The 18771-nt window shown below is 41.9% G+C and overlaps 2 protein-coding genes across 2 annotated transcripts in view; one reads left to right on the top strand and one right to left on the bottom strand.

The window, feature by feature from the left end:
- Positions 1–1062: 1062 nt before the first annotated feature.
- Positions 1063–13944, bottom strand: CIAO2A (cytosolic iron-sulfur assembly component 2A). Its single transcript, XM_007165987.3, has 5 exons — positions 13671–13944; positions 9395–9559; positions 4236–4285; positions 2213–2258; positions 1063–1531 (listed from the first exon to the last, which is right to left on the bottom strand). The coding sequence occupies exons 1-5, from the start codon at positions 13792–13794 to the stop codon at positions 1434–1436; spliced, it is 483 nt and encodes a 160-aa protein (XP_007166049.1). The 5' UTR covers positions 13795–13944; the 3' UTR covers positions 1063–1433.
- A 3350-nt stretch (positions 13945–17294) lies between these two features.
- Positions 17295–18771, top strand: part of SNX1 (sorting nexin 1) — a 35853-nt gene continuing 34376 nt past the window's right edge. Inside the window, exon 1 of the mRNA XM_007165988.3 lies at positions 17295–17510. Coding sequence (XP_007166050.1) covers positions 17352–17510 — 159 coding nt within the window. The 5' untranslated portion in view covers positions 17295–17351. The remainder of the gene's footprint in view (positions 17511–18771) is intronic.

Genomic DNA, 18771 nt, shown 5'->3' with positions numbered 1-18771 from the left:
CCCTTTCACCAAGATGGGGGTTGGAACTCAGCATAGCAACAGCTTTAACCAAAGAAATCTCTTCATCAATCTTCTTACCAAATCCTCTCTGTTCTCTCAAAACTCATATTCTTGAAGTGGATAAAGGGGTTCAAGAGCCATGGAACAAGTTCTCATGTTTTCCCCTTAGAATCCTCAATTAAATTTGAGGCAGAAGAGTGCTATTCTAACAACTTGTGTATTAGTTACTTACTGCTACATGGCAAATTACATCAAAACTTAGTGGTGTAAACAATAAACACTTATTATCACTCACAGCTTCTCTGCGTCAGGAATTAGGGAGTGGCTTCTGGCTCAGGGTCTAGTGAGGTTCCAGTCAAGATGTCAGCCTGACTGAGGCTGCAGAATGGCTTCCAACATGGTTCCTTCACATGGTATGCAAGTTGGTGCTCGTTGTTGGTGGAATGCCTCAATTCCTCTCCATCTGGAATTGTCCACAGGGCTGTCTGAGTGTTCTTAGGACATGGCAGCTGGATTCCTGCAGAACGAGCAACTCAAGTGATCACAAGGTGAAAGCAGTAACAATTCTTACGATCTAGCCTCAGAAATCACACACTGTCACCTCTGATTCTTTTTTAGTCATGGCAACTAGTTCTGGTTCGATATGGAAGGAAACTACAAGGGCACGAATATCAGGAATCAAGGATCATTGGGGGGGGGCACCTCGGAAGCTTCCTAACATACCCTGTTACACTTCAAATGACCACTGTCCCCTAAAACAAACTGAACAAAGTACAAGAAGGACCCATTAATTTAGATGGTTTAATCAAAATTTCTTTGGGGACTTCTTGATCTTCAAAACTATATATGTCACCTGGCCCTCTTCACATTTGTTCCTTATCTATAAATGGGTCCAGGACTCTTCTTGAAGGAAGTCAGGGCCCAGGCCTGATATTAAGGGTTCTTTTTGGTTCTCCTATCTCTGATTCTACATGATAATCAGAAAATAAAGCTTTGGAAATATCTTTTAGTGTTAACATTTACACTAAAATTTACAATTAAATAAAAACATTCTAAGGTGTGTACAAGAATCATCTCTGTTTTATTTATTTACAGAGTAATGATTTAAACTGAATATATTTGGGCACAGTAAATATTTGATGTGAAAAGCAGTTGTATCAGAATGGGCATCAGAAAAATAGCAACTCATCTGACACATAATTACTAGAAAATATTTTTCTGTCTGATCATTTAAGTGTTACAAATCCTGAGAATGTTAAACACTGAACAAACTAGGTACTACCTTATAATTAAATCTTGCTTGGAAATCATCCTTTAAAAAAATGCACTGAGGTACAAATCACCTACGTATTAAACATGAGTCTTTTACATTTTACAAAGAGTTTAAACAAATATATCAAATGATTCCAGTTCAGTGGCTCTTAAAACAGCTATTAGTCAGGTTCAAGGACACACTGTTCCACGATTTCCCGTAAGTTGGGGTTCTCCATCGCAGCTGCCACTCGCTCTTTGTCATTTATCTGCTTGTTGACTGCAAAACACACAGGCAAAAGTTAGCAGGACTATGTCAATACACAGCAACAGACAGTATTTTTATTAGCTTGTTAAAATAGAATTTAACTCCTTGAGAACTTAACGCAGGTTTTGGCTAATTATTCATAAGTTTCAAAAGGGAGACTTAAAGAGAAAAAAATCCCCTGTAATCCCACTTTTGCTTTTCCTAAATCCCACCTCTGTTATTTTTAAGTGGCTGCCACTTTATTTCTCTCTGTAGGCTAGAGATCCTTTATACAAAAAAGCTTCTCTACTCCCATTTTAACACATTAACCCAGGAAGACAACACCTACCCCAAGATTCTCTAAAGCTTTACTTGCTGGACCTTTGATTTCAATTTCAAGTACACAGCTCTCTATCCTGCCACCAAAGAAAAGAATCAAGCTCTCTTTAGAGCTTATAATTCAAAGTTCCTAGAGCTGGATGTTCTTCACAGATGTGTGGCCATTGGCCTAAACCAGTCAATATCCACAGGGCTTAACTCTAGTTCACCCAGAGTCCCACTAAAAAATTATTTTCTTCTCAAGGAAAAGCTAAGAGCTGATTTTGTTCTTTTTTGAAAATGACCCAATAGATACTTGGCTGGCAGAATAACATAATACCCAAGATAAAGTACTACACGAAGCTGTTTTCTAATAATGGTTCAAAATTCACTTACTATCTTCCTCTGTTGAGTGGGTTCCTTCAGAGATGTAGATTTCCAACTAGGAAAAAAATACATTAAAAGCAAAACATTTAGAGCATTCTAAGATAAGTGAGGTGGAATGTACAATGGACTCAAGAGTCTAGGGATGAAAGCCCAAATCCTGTTTCCAACATCAAAGACTTGGGACAAATCTTCACATTCTTCTCTAAAATGAAGGCTGAAGTTAGTAGGATTTTTTATTTTGGTCATATGGGGAAGGCCCGCAGTGGGTATTCCCATTCATTATTTTTTTATGAATACAAACCTACAATTTTATACAAGTGAGATCTCATACATGTTTTACTCAACAATATCTATCCCCTGCACTCTACCTCTTCCTCCCAAATCAGTATCTAAACTTTCTCCTTGCCCCACCCTACAAGAAAGCCACATTAATAATCTAGTGTACTTTCTTCCATATTTTTCTCTATACCCACATAATTTAACAGATTTCACACACACACACACACACACACACACACACACACACACACACCCCAAGGCTGGAAGTTTCTTTTTATTGTGTACTTTACAAAAATGGGATCACAATATATAGTTTTCAGTATCCTCCTTTTCTCATCTACTATTATCTTGATAAATTTATTCTCAAGTACAATACTGGTTAAGCTATCTCTCCTGGTCCTGCTGCACTCACTCCCTTAAACTAGCTAACCTCCAAGAACCAGAGCTTTTGAGGCAAACCCACAAAATTATTGCAAATCTTGTGGTAAATAAATCATGCTATATGATAAAGATATGTCTATTTTTCAGGGAACATTGGAGCATGTGATCTAATTTGCATATACTTATTTACTACTGAGATAAATGTTTTCATGAGGGGGAAAAATCATCACCTATTATGGCTATAAGAGACCCTAGAGACCATTTAGTCCAGTCTTCTTTAAAAGACAAAACACCATATACATTCCCCCAGTGGCATAACACTAACTCTTATTCTAAACAACAAAGGAAGTGGTATAAAATCACTCTATACTCATTTACTTTGGCTTAAAATTATGCACGACTCATTATTCTGAAAAATGGTAAATAAAGGGGAAGAGTCAAGCATTTACCCTGCTATTCCTATGCGAACTATACCTCAGGGTAACCAAACAGTTGGTTTGGTCCACAGAAGATTCTAAATTTGATAGGTTTCTTGTGGCCCTTTTTAAGGGGTTCTTAATTGGTTTTAAATTTTTGGATGAATATTGTCACCCATCAGGGAAATGCAAATCAAAACCACAGTTAGATATCACTTCACACATTCTAGTGATGGCTATAATAAAAAAAAGAGATTATCATAATAAGTGTTGGCAAGGATGTGGAGAAATCAGAACCCCCATATGCTGCTGGTGGGAATGTAAAAGGGTGAAGTGGCTATGGAAAACAGTCTGGAAGTTCCTCAAAAGGTTAAACATCGAGTTACCATAGAATCCAGGAAGAAAAGAAATGGAAAACATATGCCCACACAAACACTTGCACACAAAGGTTTATAGCAGCATTATTCATCAAAGACAAAAAATGGAAACAACCCAAATGTCTACCAAATTATAAAACAAATAAATACAATGTGATATCTACACAAAAGAACAGTACAAGGCAAGGCAAAGAATGAAATACTGATACATGTTATGACATGAATGAATTCTGAAAATATTATTCTAAGTGAAAGAAGCCAGTCTTAAAAGACCACAAATTATATGATTCCATTTACATGAAACACCCAGAATAGGCAAATCTATAGAGACAAAAGTACATTAGTGGTTGCCTAGGGATGGGAGAGGGTTTAGGAGAAATGGGGAATGACTGCTAATTGGTATGGGTTTTTTACTGGGATGATGCAAATGTTCCAAAATTGATAGTAGCGATGGCTGCACAATTTTGTGAATATACCAAAAACTATTAAATTCTATACTTTAAATAGGTGGTTGTATGATATGTGAATCAAATCTCAACAAAGCTATTATAAAACAACAACAAAAAACACATTCCTTACCTTATGTTTAAACGGTAAACACCGCTGAAGTTTAACTCTTAAGCACAGCCCTGCGGAGGAAAAAAAAAGCCCCAATTATCTCTTCTTATTGGTTCTTGAAAAAGCATACAGCTGTGTCTAGGTGTCTCTATACAAAACAGCAGCTGAAAAGAGCTTAGGCTCAATCCAATGTAGGCCTCCTTTGAGCCTGGCACCTTTAGCTAGCAACTTTAATATTGATACATCTTACGAATTCCTCATGATAATCCAGTGAGCTAGGTATTGTCAATCCCATTCTACAAATTATGAAACCAAGGTCACAATGTAACTTACCCAAGATCAAAGAGCTAGTAAAATGACAGAGTTGGGACTGGAACCCGAAACCACTGCAAAAGGCAGGTCCTTTCTGCTGTATCAATTTGCCTTCCATCAAAGGCCAATTCACTCATTAAACTTTATTGAATGTCTGCAATAGGTCAGGCCACACAAAAACTTAAAACCAAGTAAGAGCCACTTAAAAAGGACCACAAGCAATCTCTCAAATTTGGAATCCTCTGTGCCTGTAGGGTACAAATAGAGTTGTTTCCCTAAAACAAGCTCCTCTGAAGTTCAGTTTATCACCCCAATACCAAGTCACAGTTCAATAATTTTTTTTTCCAGTTGAGACTTCCAAGAGAAATTAAAAGTCAGCTTGGAACAGAGCCTCAGTGCCAATGTTTCACCTCTCCCCCACCATAAAATAAGGCATACAATTTTAACTAAGTCTACACCTCTAGACAGAGAAGATAAACCAAACTGCTCTTATTATGAAGAGAAAGTGTTTCAGTAATGAGTTTTTGAAAAATAGGGTCAGAATGAATCTCTAGTTTCCTGGCTTTGCAGGTTTTTATTTAGAGCAATTTATTTCCTCTCCCAACTAATATCAATACATAAGGGCTTGTTACGTTATAAGGAACATTTTCTTAGTATTTTGGTTTGATTAAAAATAAACAACAATAACAAAACCCCAAACATAACACAGCAAAACATAATTGTTAGACTACCTATCTTTCGGGGAGGTATGAAATTAATTTGCTTGTGGTTTTCTAAAGTACCACTAGGTTTTCTAACAGAATCATCTGAAAAATTGCAGAGAAGGAAAAAGAATTAGATGAGCTACAATGAGATTGGGCCTACCTTAGAGTCTACAACACAGTAATTCCATAATAAATATTAGGGAATTCTAAAGAAAATATATAATTTCCTTAAGAAGGGTCTCCCTTAAAAAAAAAAGAAGAAGAAGGGTCTCCCTTTAGAGTATCTAACTGCCTTAAAGCTTATCTGGAGGGTTGTGCTTCCTCTGCTCCCACATTGTCTCCTTAATTTGTTTCTTGAGCATCCTCATGTGTTCTAGTCACTGTTGGTAGGTATTTTACCCATAAATAATAACTGTTTTACAATTCACAAGCGCTTTCTTGAATATCAGTATCCTCAAGATAGGCAGTATAGCATAACTGAGATAGATAATTTGGGTTCAAAAGTGGCTCCACTACACACTAGCTGTGTGACCCCAGGCAAGTTACTTAACCTCTCTGAACTTCAGTTTCCTTATCTGTTATACAAGTATTATAAGAGTACCGCTATATATAAGGTTGTTATGCATGAGGAGTAAACATAGTTATGCTTAAAACAGTAGTTGACGCATAATAAGTATCCAGTAAATGTTAGCTATTACTATTTTATCATTTTCATTTTACAGCCAGGAACCAAGATAAGTGATTTGTTCCACATCACATAGCTAACATGTGGCAGAGCTAGAAGCTAAATCTAGACTCCAAATCCTATGCCCTTCATATCCTGCCTTCAGCCATTCTTGTTTAAGTCAACAGAAAAGATTATCAAGTGGTTTTTCTGCCCTACCCACTCACCTGCTTTGAGTCTTCCTTGTCTTTGGAATTATATACCAGGGTAAGTGAGTAGGTGACAACCTAAGCAGTCAGGGTGGAACTCTGACTCAGGTGCCTTTCTCTGCTTAGTACTACCTGCTCATAGGAAATGCCTCCTAATGCATCAGCCAGAAAGAGGACTCCCTTCATCGAGTTTTCCAGTCATGTTGCTTGAACACGATTACTATGATACACTACCATACAACCTTCTCAAAAGCCAATGGTCTTGGGCTTCCCTGGTGGCACAGTGGTTAAGAACCCGCCTGCCAATGCAGGGGACACGGGTTCGAGCCCTGGTCCGGGAAGATTCCACATGCCACGGAGCAACTAAGCCTGTGCACCACAACTACTGAGCCTGCGCTCTAGAACCCACAAGCCACAACTACTGATCCCACGTGCCACAACTACTGAAGCCCACGCACCTAGAGCCCGTGCTCCACAACAAGAGAAGCCATCACAATGAGAAGCTCATGCACCGCAACGAAGAGTAGCCCCCGCTCACCACAACTAGAGAAAGCCCGTGAACAGCAACAAAAAGACCCAATGCAACCAAAAATAAGTAATAAATAAATTAATTTTTAAAAAAAGCCAATGGTCTTAAATGAAACCCATATCAAAAGGGCCAAAAAAGTGACAAAACTCTGTCAAGAGGTGTACAGATCTGAAATATCAACCATAATCTAATCTTGACACCTGTACAGTTATTTTTATTTCATGTGCTCTCTCAATCTTTGTCCATGTAAACACAGTTTTTAAAAATAAGTGCGGGCTTCCCTGGTGGCGCAGTGGCTGAGCATCTGCCTGCCAATGCAGGGGACACGGGTTCGAGTCCTGGTCTGGGAAGATCCCACATGCCACGGAGCAACTAGGCCCGTGAGCCACAATTACTGAGCCTGCGCGTCTGGAGCCTGTGCTCCGCAACAAGAGAGGCCGCGATAGTGACAGGCCCGCGCACCGCGATGAAGAGTGGCCCCCGCTTGCCGCAACTAGAGAAAGCCCTCGCACAGAAATGAAGACCCAACACAGCCAAAAATAAAAATAAATAAATTAAAAATAAGTGCAATCATAATGCACATTCAATTTATCATTCAAGCTTTTTCATCCACTCTCACACAGACACTTTGATTCCTTGATTATATTCATCATTTTCAATAGAAATAAGAAATGCCATTATTTTTATATCATTTCAGTATTAATCGATACTATAGTTTCTTCCAGGATTTATTATCATAAATTTACTATATATGTTTTGTACATGCTACTATTTTCTCCTAGGGTATTATTTCCTTAATTCCTGGGTCAAAGAGTATGAACTTTTTTTTTTTTGGGGGGGGGAGGGCTACTCTTTTTTTTTTGTTTTTTTGGTTATACCACGCAGCTTACGGGATCTTAGTTCCCTGACCAGGGATTGAACCCGTGCCCTTGGCAGTGAAAGTGCAGAGTCCTAATCACTGGACCACCAGGGAATTCCCAGTGACTTGCTAATATTTACCCAGAGACTTAAAAATATTTCTACCATATGACCCAATAATTCCACTTACAGAAATTTATCCTGAAGCAATAACTAGAGATAAATAAAAATATTTATGTATAAAGTTGTTCATCATAGTATTATTTATAATTGTAGGAGGCTAGAAGTAGTCTAAATGGTTACAAAAATGATGACCATATAATTACATGACCATATAATTGACCATATAATTAAAGAATAATATTTAAGGAGAACTAAAAAACATTTCTCATATACTTCATGCTTTCTATTACTTAACCCTTACAACTCAGTAGTTACCATTATTATCACTATTTTACAGATAAGGAAATAGGCTCAGAAAGGTTAAGTAACTTGCCCAAGACCACAAAGTGACAGAGCTGACAGAGCTGGAATTTTAGCCTAGAGCACACATTCTAAAGACAACTTTTTAAAATTTTCTTCTTTATACTTCTGTGGAATTTCAAAATTATTGCCAACAAACATGTTACTTTTATAATTTAAGAAACACAATATAAATATTACTTTTTGAAACCTGTTTTTGATATCTGTTGATTCAGAAACTGTCCAATGATGAAAAATAAATATGCATTCAAGAATGCTTTTTCTAGTATTGGAATTTTATAACCACAATAGTATCTATGGATTCACAGACGGTCTAGTCCCTCAAGATGTGCCCCATATGCTGGAAACCACTACTTGAGGGATCCCAGGTCCAACAAGCGAGAAGGGAAAGACAACTCACGACAATAGTAGAAACAATAATAAAATATTTACCTTTCCAATCCTTTTTGTAAATTTGTCTATTTTTAAATAGGTAATATATTCTCAACGTTCAAAAGCTTAAAAATATAAAAAGGTATAAGGTCTCCCTGCCACCTTATCCCCCATCTGACCGGTTCCCACCATCACTAATGCCCACCCCCATCTTAGCTATTCACTTCTTATGTTTTCTTTATAGATATGCAATCAAATATAAATGTATATTTTTGCTTTTCTTTACACAAATGTAGCAATATTATACTTGCTTTTATTTCCTAACAGTATGTCATAGAGATCTTTCCATATTAGTACATGGAGAGCTTCTTCATTCTTTTTTATAGCTGCATAGTATTCCATTGTTAATATACACCATCACTGATTATTTAATTGGTTCCCTACTGATCAAGATTTGGTTTGAAATAAACTTTCTTTGCCTTCTTTTTAACAAAGTATATATTCAAAGATATCTATTGTATATCTCACTGCTAACTAATCTAAAATATTGGGAATGCAACCTCTCAAAAAGAAAACTACCTGAAAAAATACCCTCCCACCAGGACTTCTGCCCATGCTACATAGCAGCCAAGAGAGCAGCTAAAAGGAGAAGATGGTGAGGGCAGCAGTGCTAGTCTGACAACACCCATTCCGACCTCCAGAACTGAGGAGAGGAGCTGGCCCACACTCAGGCTCCATTAACTGTAGAGGAGCAGCATGGCATAGCTAAAGGGAAAACACACTTAAAGTCAGGAGACCTGGAACTGAGCCTCAGCTTCATCATTTCCTGCCTACATGATGCTGAGCAAGTCCCTTATACTCTCTGAGCCTCAGGTTCCTCATCTGTAAAATGAAGATAATATTGACTCTCTCATACGCTAATTGTGAGAACTACAGAAAATATTCTGTAAACCATAAAGTATGATACATGATGCTAATTGTGACTGTGGGTCAGTATCAGCTAGAATAATTCAGAAGTAATATATAAATATCTTTATCTAAAACCTTACCAATAAGAGTCGCCAAAGAGCAATGAGGTACTGTTGGCGTGAACCTGATAATAACCAAATAGTCTTCTTCATTTATCTCCTGAACCTCCACACAACTTTCCGTTACCACTTCCAGTTCTTCTAAAGTATTGGGTTTCTCTGGGTCCCGGATAGTTCGAATCAAATCTAAAGAAACATCAGAGAAAAGGTTTTATGTTAAAACATGAATATTCTAAATACAAACAATTTTGCCAGTCCTAATCCAAACACTGACTTCTTTTTGTTTGAGCAAATACTATAGCCACTCCCCAGGTTTCTGACAGAAATTTCCACTACTAGTGTCCTTTTGAGAAAACCATTTTCTTGGATTATTACTACCTCATGTCCAGTTTCTTGGATCCAACCTTGCAGATAGAATACATGAACGGGGAAAGTGTCATAGAAGTTCAAGGGAAAAAATAACTTAGTTTGGGAGAATGCAGTATCGGGATTTATGGAAATGGAATCTGAATCAAGCCTTTAAAAATAGGTAACATTTTGGGGAATTTCCTGGCGGTCCAGTGGTTAGGACTCCACGCTTCCACTGCAGGGGCCCAGGTTTGATCCTTGATCAGGGAACTAAGATCCGGCAAGCCGCACTGCGCGGCCAAAAAAACCCCACAACAAACAAAAAACGAAAACAAAAAAATGGGTAACATTTCAATATTTGCCATTTAAGGTGAAGGAAAGTAAAGAACAAGTTTAGTTTGCATGGAACTCAGCATAAGGGAAGAAGTTATTAAGAGTTTAGGCCAGCCCATTAAGGGTCTTTTAGAGTCAGCTACAGGCAATAGGACGTCCTCAAGAGGTTCTGAACAAGGGCGTGACATGGACAGTATTACACTGGCAGCTGGTAGACTCAGAACTAAAGAGCAGAGCCAGGGATACCAGCTGAAAAATCTGGGCCTAAAACAGGGACATGACCATAGCAATAGAGAGGAGGGGAAAGACGAAAAAGTAATTTCAGAGGCAGAATCAACAGAATCTGACAACTATTTGGATGTAGAAGACAAGGAAAGGAAGAAAAGGAAGATGACTAAGATTGTAAATCTAAGAGCCTGTGAGAACAAAGATAGAATAAAAAAAAAAAGAAGAGAGAACAACGGAAGAAATGTGGGTGGGGGCTGAGATAAACAGGTTAAATCTTATATATAATCATTCTGAGGTGCTTAAGGGGCAAACCAATGGAACATTTCAGCAAACACTGAACTGTGGCATAAGGTTTAAGAGAACCAAGGCTGGAGTGGCTGTTGAACTCATGGGATTCACAAAGAACAATGAGTAGAACCATAGTTTTCAACCTTGGCTGAACAGTGGAATCACTAGGAATGTTTCAAAACAAAAACAAAAGCTGGTGTCTGAGCCCTACCAGGGATTCTGATTTAATTGATTCACAGTATGACCTGGGCATTGAGACTTAGAAAAATTCTTCAGGCTATTCTTTTTTTTTTTTTTTAACATCTTTATTGGAGTATAATTGCTTTACAATGGTGTGTTAGTTTCTGCTTTATTCTTCAGGCTATTCTTATGTGCAGTCCAGTTGGAGAATCACAAATGTAAAGGGAAAGAGAACCAAGTATAGATCTGTAGGAAGCACCTAATTTGGGGATCAGTAGGAGGAAGAAAAGCAAAATGCAGCATAAAAGGGAAGAGGGGATGGTTAACAAAATCAAATGCTGCAGAAAAGGGCCTTCCCTAGTGGCACAGTGGTTAAGAATCCACCTGCCGATGCAGGGGACACAGGTTCGATCCCTAGTCTGGGAAGATCCCACATGCTGCGGAGCAACTAAGCCCGTGCACCACAACTACTGAGCCTGCGCTCTAGAGCCCACGAGCCGCAACTACTCAGCCCATGTGCCACAACTACTGAAGCCCGTTCACCTAGAGCCTATGCTCCGCAACAAGAGAAGCCACCGCAGTGAGAAGCCCGCGCACCACAACGAAGAGTTGCCCCCACTCACCACAACTAGAGAATGCCCACGTGCAGCAATGAAGACCCAACACAGCCAAAAATAAATTTTAAAAAAAAATGCTGCAGAAAAATGCAGGTTAACGAAAGCTAAAGCAGCTCTCAGAAGGTCACCTGTAAGAAAGTACTTTCAGCAGAGAGGTAAAGGCAGAGGCCAGCTTGCAAAAGGGGAAGTGAGAAGGAACTGCAAATGTAATCCTAGGGCTTTGACAGGGAAGGAGGGAAGAGCAAAAGGAGGACAGTGCGTTTAGAAAAAGCTAGAACAATGCCACGGATAAGGGAAACTTGAGTATGTTTTGTAGCCCAAGGGGAAGGATCAAATAGAGGAAGGAAAAAAAAAAATAGAGGAAGAGACACTGAAATTTCAAGGAGGGGAGGGGAAGAGGCTGGTAAAATAAGCAGAAAGGAATAAGACCAAAGATGTGGGAGGCTGGGTTGGCAGTGGAGAGGAAAAGATTTCCTTCTTACCCTGAGGTTGTAGAAAAAGATGGAAAAGGAGAATGATAAGAGAAATAGTGAGGTAGAAAAAAGCAGAGGGAGTTCACATGGGATGGGCTTGATGTTCTCAAGCCTGAGGTTTTGTTCTATTACTCACAGCACCCCTGTAATCAGAAATCCAGCTGGGAAAAACAAATCAATCAAACTCTATCTTCTCCCCAGCAACTCCTGAGCTTATCACTTGATTAGAAAAGGGAGGCAGGAAAAAGAGGCTTCACAAAGCTGTGAAACACGGGGCTCAGGGAAACAGGCTTTTTGAAAAGGAATTTTTTCCCCTTCATCCTAGGCCTTTTCTCTGTAAGGCTCATATATACAAGCTGCATTATATTGTTTATATGTTAAATAACTCTGAAATTAAATCTCACGCCTTATTCAACTTCTCTACTTTTCTAGTGATTTGCATTTATTTCTTTAGAAAGAAAGCAATGTTGCTCTCCTCACATTGCTCCCTTGACTAAAATTCTTCTACTGGCTCTGCACTGATATTAAATTCTTCATTTATATTTAAACCTTCAGGATCCAATTCCAACCTGGTATGTAAAACAATTTTTGACCACACCTCCCTCCACCTTTAACCACAAACCCTACCTGTACAATGAAGATGGTTCCAGGGGTTGAATAGAGAATATAAGTGTGTGTGCATATATGTATAATATATATTATACATATATAACTCACTGTGTGTGTATTTTTTTTTGCACTCCAGGCTTGGGTGTGTTAAATAAGTTCAAGGCCGGGCTCTTGGGGACCTCTGCCTACTGCTTTGTGGAGATCATTCTGCTCACACTTGTCACCTGACTGGGTTTAAGTCCTGCCCCTAGCAAGAGGTAAACCAGATTAACTCTGAAGGTCTTTAACATCCCTGGCTTCTTTCTACGGGTCTATAATCCTTACCTGCATTATCTGTATTCTTGTGGTTATACTTTTACCCTCCGTCAGCAGGAATCTTTGAACGCTCGTTAGATCCAGTCGTTTTAGTTTTCAAAAACAATACTAATAAGTCCAAAAAAGGCAAATCATAAAGCAATTATGAAGTGATGAAAAGCGCACTAAGTTTGGAATCAGAAGACAACAGTTTTGGTTTTTGCTGTTTCTTTACTGGCAGAGTGGCCTCCAGGTAGTTGTTTAACCACTCTAAACCTTTATTTCCTCATCTGTACGATGAAGATGGTTCCAGGGGTTGAATAGAGAATATGTGTGTGTGTGTGCATATATATAATATACATTATACATATATATAACTCAATGTGTGTGTATTCTTTTTTGCACTCCAGGCTTTGGGTGTGTTAAAGAACTGTAAGTTCAAGGCCGGGCTCTCGGGGACCTCTGCCTACGGCCTCTGCAGCAGAAGAGGGTGGCTGTGACCTTGGGCCAGTCCCCAACTCGGCAGTCACCCAGCAGTACCCTCGGCGGCGGAAGGAGTGTGTGTCCAGGGGCTAGGAAGGAAGGAGGCTCAAGTAGGGCAATCAGGCCAGCTTTGCTTCCTAACCAAGCACCCTAGACGCTTGCTCTGCCCATAAGTCTTGAGATGGCCACTAGAACGTGGGGGCAGACAAGGGAAATGAAGCGTTTGAGACCTCCAGGCTCGGCTTGCCCCGGGTTTAGCAAGAGCCTGGGTCCTAGAAAGACCCACAAGCCCGCGTGACTTAGGACTCCGGAGAAGAAGCTTCCTACGCTCCCGGACGAGATATGGCAAAAACCCGAGTCTCCACTCCTACCCCTCAGGTGAGGCCCTCGTTACCCCCGCCTCCACGTATATCACCAAATGTTGCCCTGGGTAAAATTAATTACCATAAACTTCTAGCGCTTTCTCTTCCATGATCCGGGGCTGCCGGGCAGCTCCCCGCTCAAAGAGGCCCGACAGCCACAGGACTCTGCTCAGCGTCCAGGAGAGCAGTCCGGACACCCGCTCCATCCTTACACTCCGCCATCCCTGGCGACTGTCCCACCCGAGCCACCGTCTCTCAGCAGCGAGCCTCGCGACTTATCAACTTCCTAGTCTTCAAACGGGCCAAGACAAGCCTAAAGGTCCAGTGCAGCAGAGAATAGGCGGGACCGGACGGAGTATCGCGAAGGACCTAGCTAAGGGAGCCGCGAGAACTACAAGCCCCAGCATGCTTTGCTCGGTTTCGGCGGAACAAGAGAAAAAAAATTCCTAGAGGCCCATGAGGAGCGTTGCGTGCTGGGACGTATGCGCGTTTTCTTTGGAAGACGGCGAGCTGCAATATGGGACATGTAGTCTCCAATGGTGGGCGGGAGCAGGTAACGGTCTGTTAACCGCCGTTAATTGCCTCACTCAGCGTCTGGATAAGCTAAAGATGAAACCCTGAAGAGGTAGGGGAAAGGAGATCTTGATTTCTAGTGCTGGAGGAGCGTCTGCACGGTGACTCCCTACTATTATGTCTCCGAGGGGGCCGCTTCCAGCCAAAGTTTTCTTAGGTCCTAGTCAGGCCGGAAGTGAGTTTCCGTTGCGGTTAAACGGGATGTCTTTGGAGCCTAGTAAGGATGGTTAGGCGTGGCGGGAGGAGGGGTTCCTTTTTGTTTTCTCGTCTCATAGAGACTCAGGCTAGCACAGATCCCCACTACGGGCTGAGTATTTCTGCCAATCGCCTTCAAGATAACTTAGAACGAGAGAGCTTTCCGTATGTCCAGTGTGTCCAATAGTGACATTGGAGATCGCTATCCTAAAACGAATGTCTTAAGCCCTCCGGTTTGGTGGCTGTGATGGATGCCAGTAACAAGGTTGATGATGTTAATTTTAATTTTATCCATCCATCCCTACAGTCAAATCTCAAACCTTTATTCGATACTTAATTTGCCAGACTTGGTCTATAGACGCCAAGGATACGAAGATAGGACACGGCCCTTACCCTCAAGCAGCTCACAGACCTGTGAGGGAGCCAACCCCTGATGTTGAGGAATTTGCAGTTACAAACAAACGAAACCTTTTGTCAAAGTTGATGACAAGTTTCGTACCATCTCTATTTTATTTTTTTATAAATTTATTAATTTTATTTGTGTTTGGCTGCATTGGGTCTTCGTTGCTGCGCAGGCTTTCTCTAGTTGCGGTGAGCGGAGGCTACTCTTCGCTGCGGTGCACAGGCTTCTCATCGTGGTGGCTTCTCTTCCTGCGGAGCACGGGCTCTAGGCACGCGGGCTTCAGTAGTTGTAGCATGCGGGCTGAGTAGTTGTGGCTCTCGGGCTCTAGAGCACAGGCTCAGTAGTTGTGGCGCACAGGCTTAGTTATTCTGCAGCATGTGGGATCTTCCCGGACCAGGACTCGAACCCGTGTCCCCTGCATTGGCAGGCGGATTTGTAACCACTGCGCCACCAGGGAAGCTCTCATACCATGTCTATTGAGAGGAAAGTAAGGATTATCTTGCTGAATTATCCCATGATAACATATCCCATTTATCTTTTTTTTTTAATAGATCTTTATTGGAGTATAATCGCTTCACAATACCATGTTAGTTTCTGTTGCACAACAAAGCGAATCAGCCATATGCATACACATGTCCCCATATCCCCTCCCTCTTGAGCCTCCCTCCCATCCTTCTTATCCCACCCCTCTAGGTCATCGCAAAGCACCAAGCCGATCTCCCGGTGCTATGCTGCTGCTTCCCAGCAACCAACTGTTTTACACTCGGTAGTGTATATGTCAATGCTACTCTCACTTCGCCCCAGCTTTGCCCTCCCACCCCATGTCATCAAGTCCATTCTCTATGTCTACCTCTTTATTCCTGCCCTGCAACTAGGTTCATCAGTACCTTTTTTTTTTTTTTTTTTTAGATTCCATATATATGTGTTAGCATACGGTATTTGTTTTTCTCTTTCTGACTTACATTACTCTGTATGACAGACTCTAGGTCCATCCACCTCACTACAAATAACTCAATTATGTTTCTTTTTATGGCTGAGTAATATTCCTCCCATTTATCTTTAAACTCTTGTCTAGGTGATTTAGATTTTAGGCCCACCAGACAACCAGTGAATAATTTAGGTCCCAGGAAAATTTCGTTCAGAGTTTAATAATTCCCCTGCCATCTGTTCCACTCCACTTACTCCACAGCAATTGAGAGGATAATTCTAACTTCCTTGTGATCAAATTTAGGACACTGAAGTCTCACCTCCTCTTTGAGGCCTCCCGAATTCTCCAAACAGAATTGATCTCTTTTGCTATGCTCCCACAGCACATTATAGCACTGTTCACTTACATGCCCATCTCCCTCAAGCGCTTAGTGGGCCAGAAGCGTCTTTATTTCTATATCTCAAACGCATAGCAGGGTGCCAGGCACGCAGTAGATGCTCAATATATATTTCTTGAATGAATTAACTAAATGTTGTCGAAAGAATGAATAGCAAAACTTTACTGTATCTGTTCAGAGACCTCAATCAAAAATATTTATTGAGGACTTCCCTGGTGGCACAGTGGTTAAGAATCCGCCTGCCAATGCAGGGGACTTGGGTTTGAGCCCTGGCCCATTCAGATCCCACATGCTGCGGAGGAACTAAGCCTGTGCACCACAACTACTGAGCCTGCGCTCTAGAGCCCACGAGCCACAACTACTGAGACCGCGCGCCACAAATACTGAAGCCCATGCACCTGGAGCCCGTGCTCCTCAAGAGAAGCCACCTCATTGAGAAGCCCACGCACCACAACAAAGGGTAGCCCCTCGCTCGCGGCAACTAGAGAAAGCCTGCGCACAGCGACGAAGACCCAATGAAACCAACAATTAAAAATATAAATAGGGCTTCCCTGGTGGCGCAGTGGTTGAGAATCTGCCTGCCAATGCAGGGGACACGGGTTCGAGCCTTGGTCTGGGAAGATCCCACATGCTGCGGAGCGACTAGGCCCGTGAGCCACAATTGCTGAGCCTGCGCGTCTGGAGCCTGTGCTCCGCAACAAGAGAGGCCGCGATAGTGACAGGCCCGCGCACCGCGATGAAGAGTGGCCCCCGCTCGCCGCAACTAGAGAAAGCTCTCGCACAGAAACGAAGACTCAACACAGCCATAAATAAATAAATACATACATAAGTAAATAAATAAAATTTAAAATATATATATATACAAATAATTTTTTGAAAATATTTATTGAATCTCTATGTAGCCACTGTGCTTGGCATGGGTTGGTGGCACGAAGAGGTTTTCTGACTCGCTTCTTCATCTCCTTAGGAAGCCCGGTAGATAAAGCTATCTAGAGCACAAAGAGCCGTTAAGAACATGCACGTCCCCTAGCGCCTCCTTTTCTGTCCCTCTGCCCCGTAGGTTAAGAGCTCAGCCCCGAGACCCAGGGTTTGGATTGGCTGCGCAGGAGCCCCGGGTCGTCCCGCCCCGCCCTCAGCGCGTAGGCCCCGCCCCGCGCGCCCCGCGGGACTGGTAGCGGCCACCATCTCCGAGCCGCTGGAGCGCTTTGCTCGCGGCACTATCTCTTTATAAAGTTGTTGTTGCGGCTTCCGCCGTGGGTGGAGGAAGATGGCGTCGGGGGGTGGTGGCTGTAGCGCTTCGGGAAGACTTCCTCCGCCCTTCCCCGTCCTGGAGCCGGAGTCCGAGGGAGCGGTCGGGGGGTCAGAACCAGAGGCCGGGGACAGCGACACCGAGGGCGAGGATATTTTCACCGGCGCCGCGGAGGCCGTGAGTTCGCACCCTTCGGGGCAGGCGGGCGGGCGCCCCCAAAGGAAAGCGAGGCTAAGCGAGGGTTGGGGAGGCTGGGCAGAGTGGGCCCGGCGAGACCTTACGTTGGTGACAGTAGTCGTGGCTTGGGTTCTAGATGAGCACCGAGACGTAGGGCCCGGCTTCTCCGCCCCTGGGCGGACGGTGAGGAGTGAGGGATGTGGTGGCTTCTCAGCTGAGATCCCTGACAGCGAAGAGCCGCCGAGGCGGGCATTTGGCCCTGCCTTGCGGCCCCACGGCCCCACGGGGCTGGTTTGCTGGTGGTTTCCTGCCGGGCTGATTTAATAGATCAAGATAAGGGGGTGGGGTGCAGACTTTCCTTTACCTCGCCTTACTGTTCCAAGGATGAATAACGTTATCTGGAGTTGCTCAGGATAGTGACCTGCCCACAAATCCTTTCGTTAGCTCCATCCTTACCGGTGATTACTAAAGGCCCTTTCTGGATCTTAGTGTAGGAGAGTTAAGTTGACTCCTTTGATCTCTAGGAAAATCCTGCCAGATGTCGGTTGAAAAAAAGGTCCTGCCAGATAAACCACTACGTAGATCGAAAGCTTTGTCCCTTTTTTTTTGTGCCTAAGTACCTCAGTGGGAGCAAATCTGTAAATGAGAGGAGGAAATGGTGTTTCCCATAGTAATATCCGGGTTTCTTATAAGAGTTAGGTATTGAAAAAAACTCATCTTTATATGTGGAATGTGGAAATCAATAATCAGTTCTGGAACCAATGGAGATATTTTGGGCTGTTTTATAAGAATACTGACTCATACCATTTGGTACAGTTAGTTCCAGGTTGAAAACTTCTTCAGTGCTAGCAGTGAATTTATGTATTTTTCTATCTTGGTTAATGCTTAGCTTCATAGTAGCTACTCAGTGTATGAGTGACTAAATAAAACAGCTTTAAATTCTTTATGCAAGCATGTGTCTGAAAAAGTTTGAGGCTTCTCTCATTTAAGTCAGAAAAAGGTTAAGTTTCTTGGCAATGTCTTCTGTGATAATCATTAGATTTTTCCGTGTACTGTATTTAGGAATTAAGTCCATAATCCCAGCTCAAAAAGTATTTGCTGATGCTAATATAACAGCTCAGACTGTCAAATGAAGTCTCTGTTATTCTGAGAAATAACTCTTGCTGCTAATTTAGTTCTGTATCCCATTTAAAACAAATATTTTGTCTATTCCTTTAGTAATTCCCTCATAAGCCACGCAGAACAGCGACTGTTGATAACT

Source organism: Balaenoptera acutorostrata, chromosome 3, assembly GCF_949987535.1.
Source record: "Balaenoptera acutorostrata chromosome 3, mBalAcu1.1, whole genome shotgun sequence".
Lineage (NCBI taxonomy): Eukaryota > Metazoa > Chordata > Mammalia > Artiodactyla > Balaenopteridae > Balaenoptera > Balaenoptera acutorostrata.
This window is presented reverse-complemented; position numbering and strand designations above follow the sequence as displayed.

Bases quoted from the DNA above. Each gene is read 5' to 3' on its own strand.
- CIAO2A (XM_007165987.3), bottom strand. From the start codon at position 13,794: ATGGAGCGGGTGTCCGGACTGCTCTCCTGGACGCTGAGCAGAGTCCTG. The intron at 9,560-13,670 runs GTAATTAATTTT...ATGTTTCTTTAG, and splicing joins GAAAGCGCTAGAAGTTTATG to ATTTGATTCGAACTATCCGG. The intron at 4,286-9,394 runs GTAAGGTTTTAG...TTTCCTCCGCAG, and splicing joins CTCTTTGGCGACTCTTATTG to GGCTGTGCTTAAGAGTTAAA.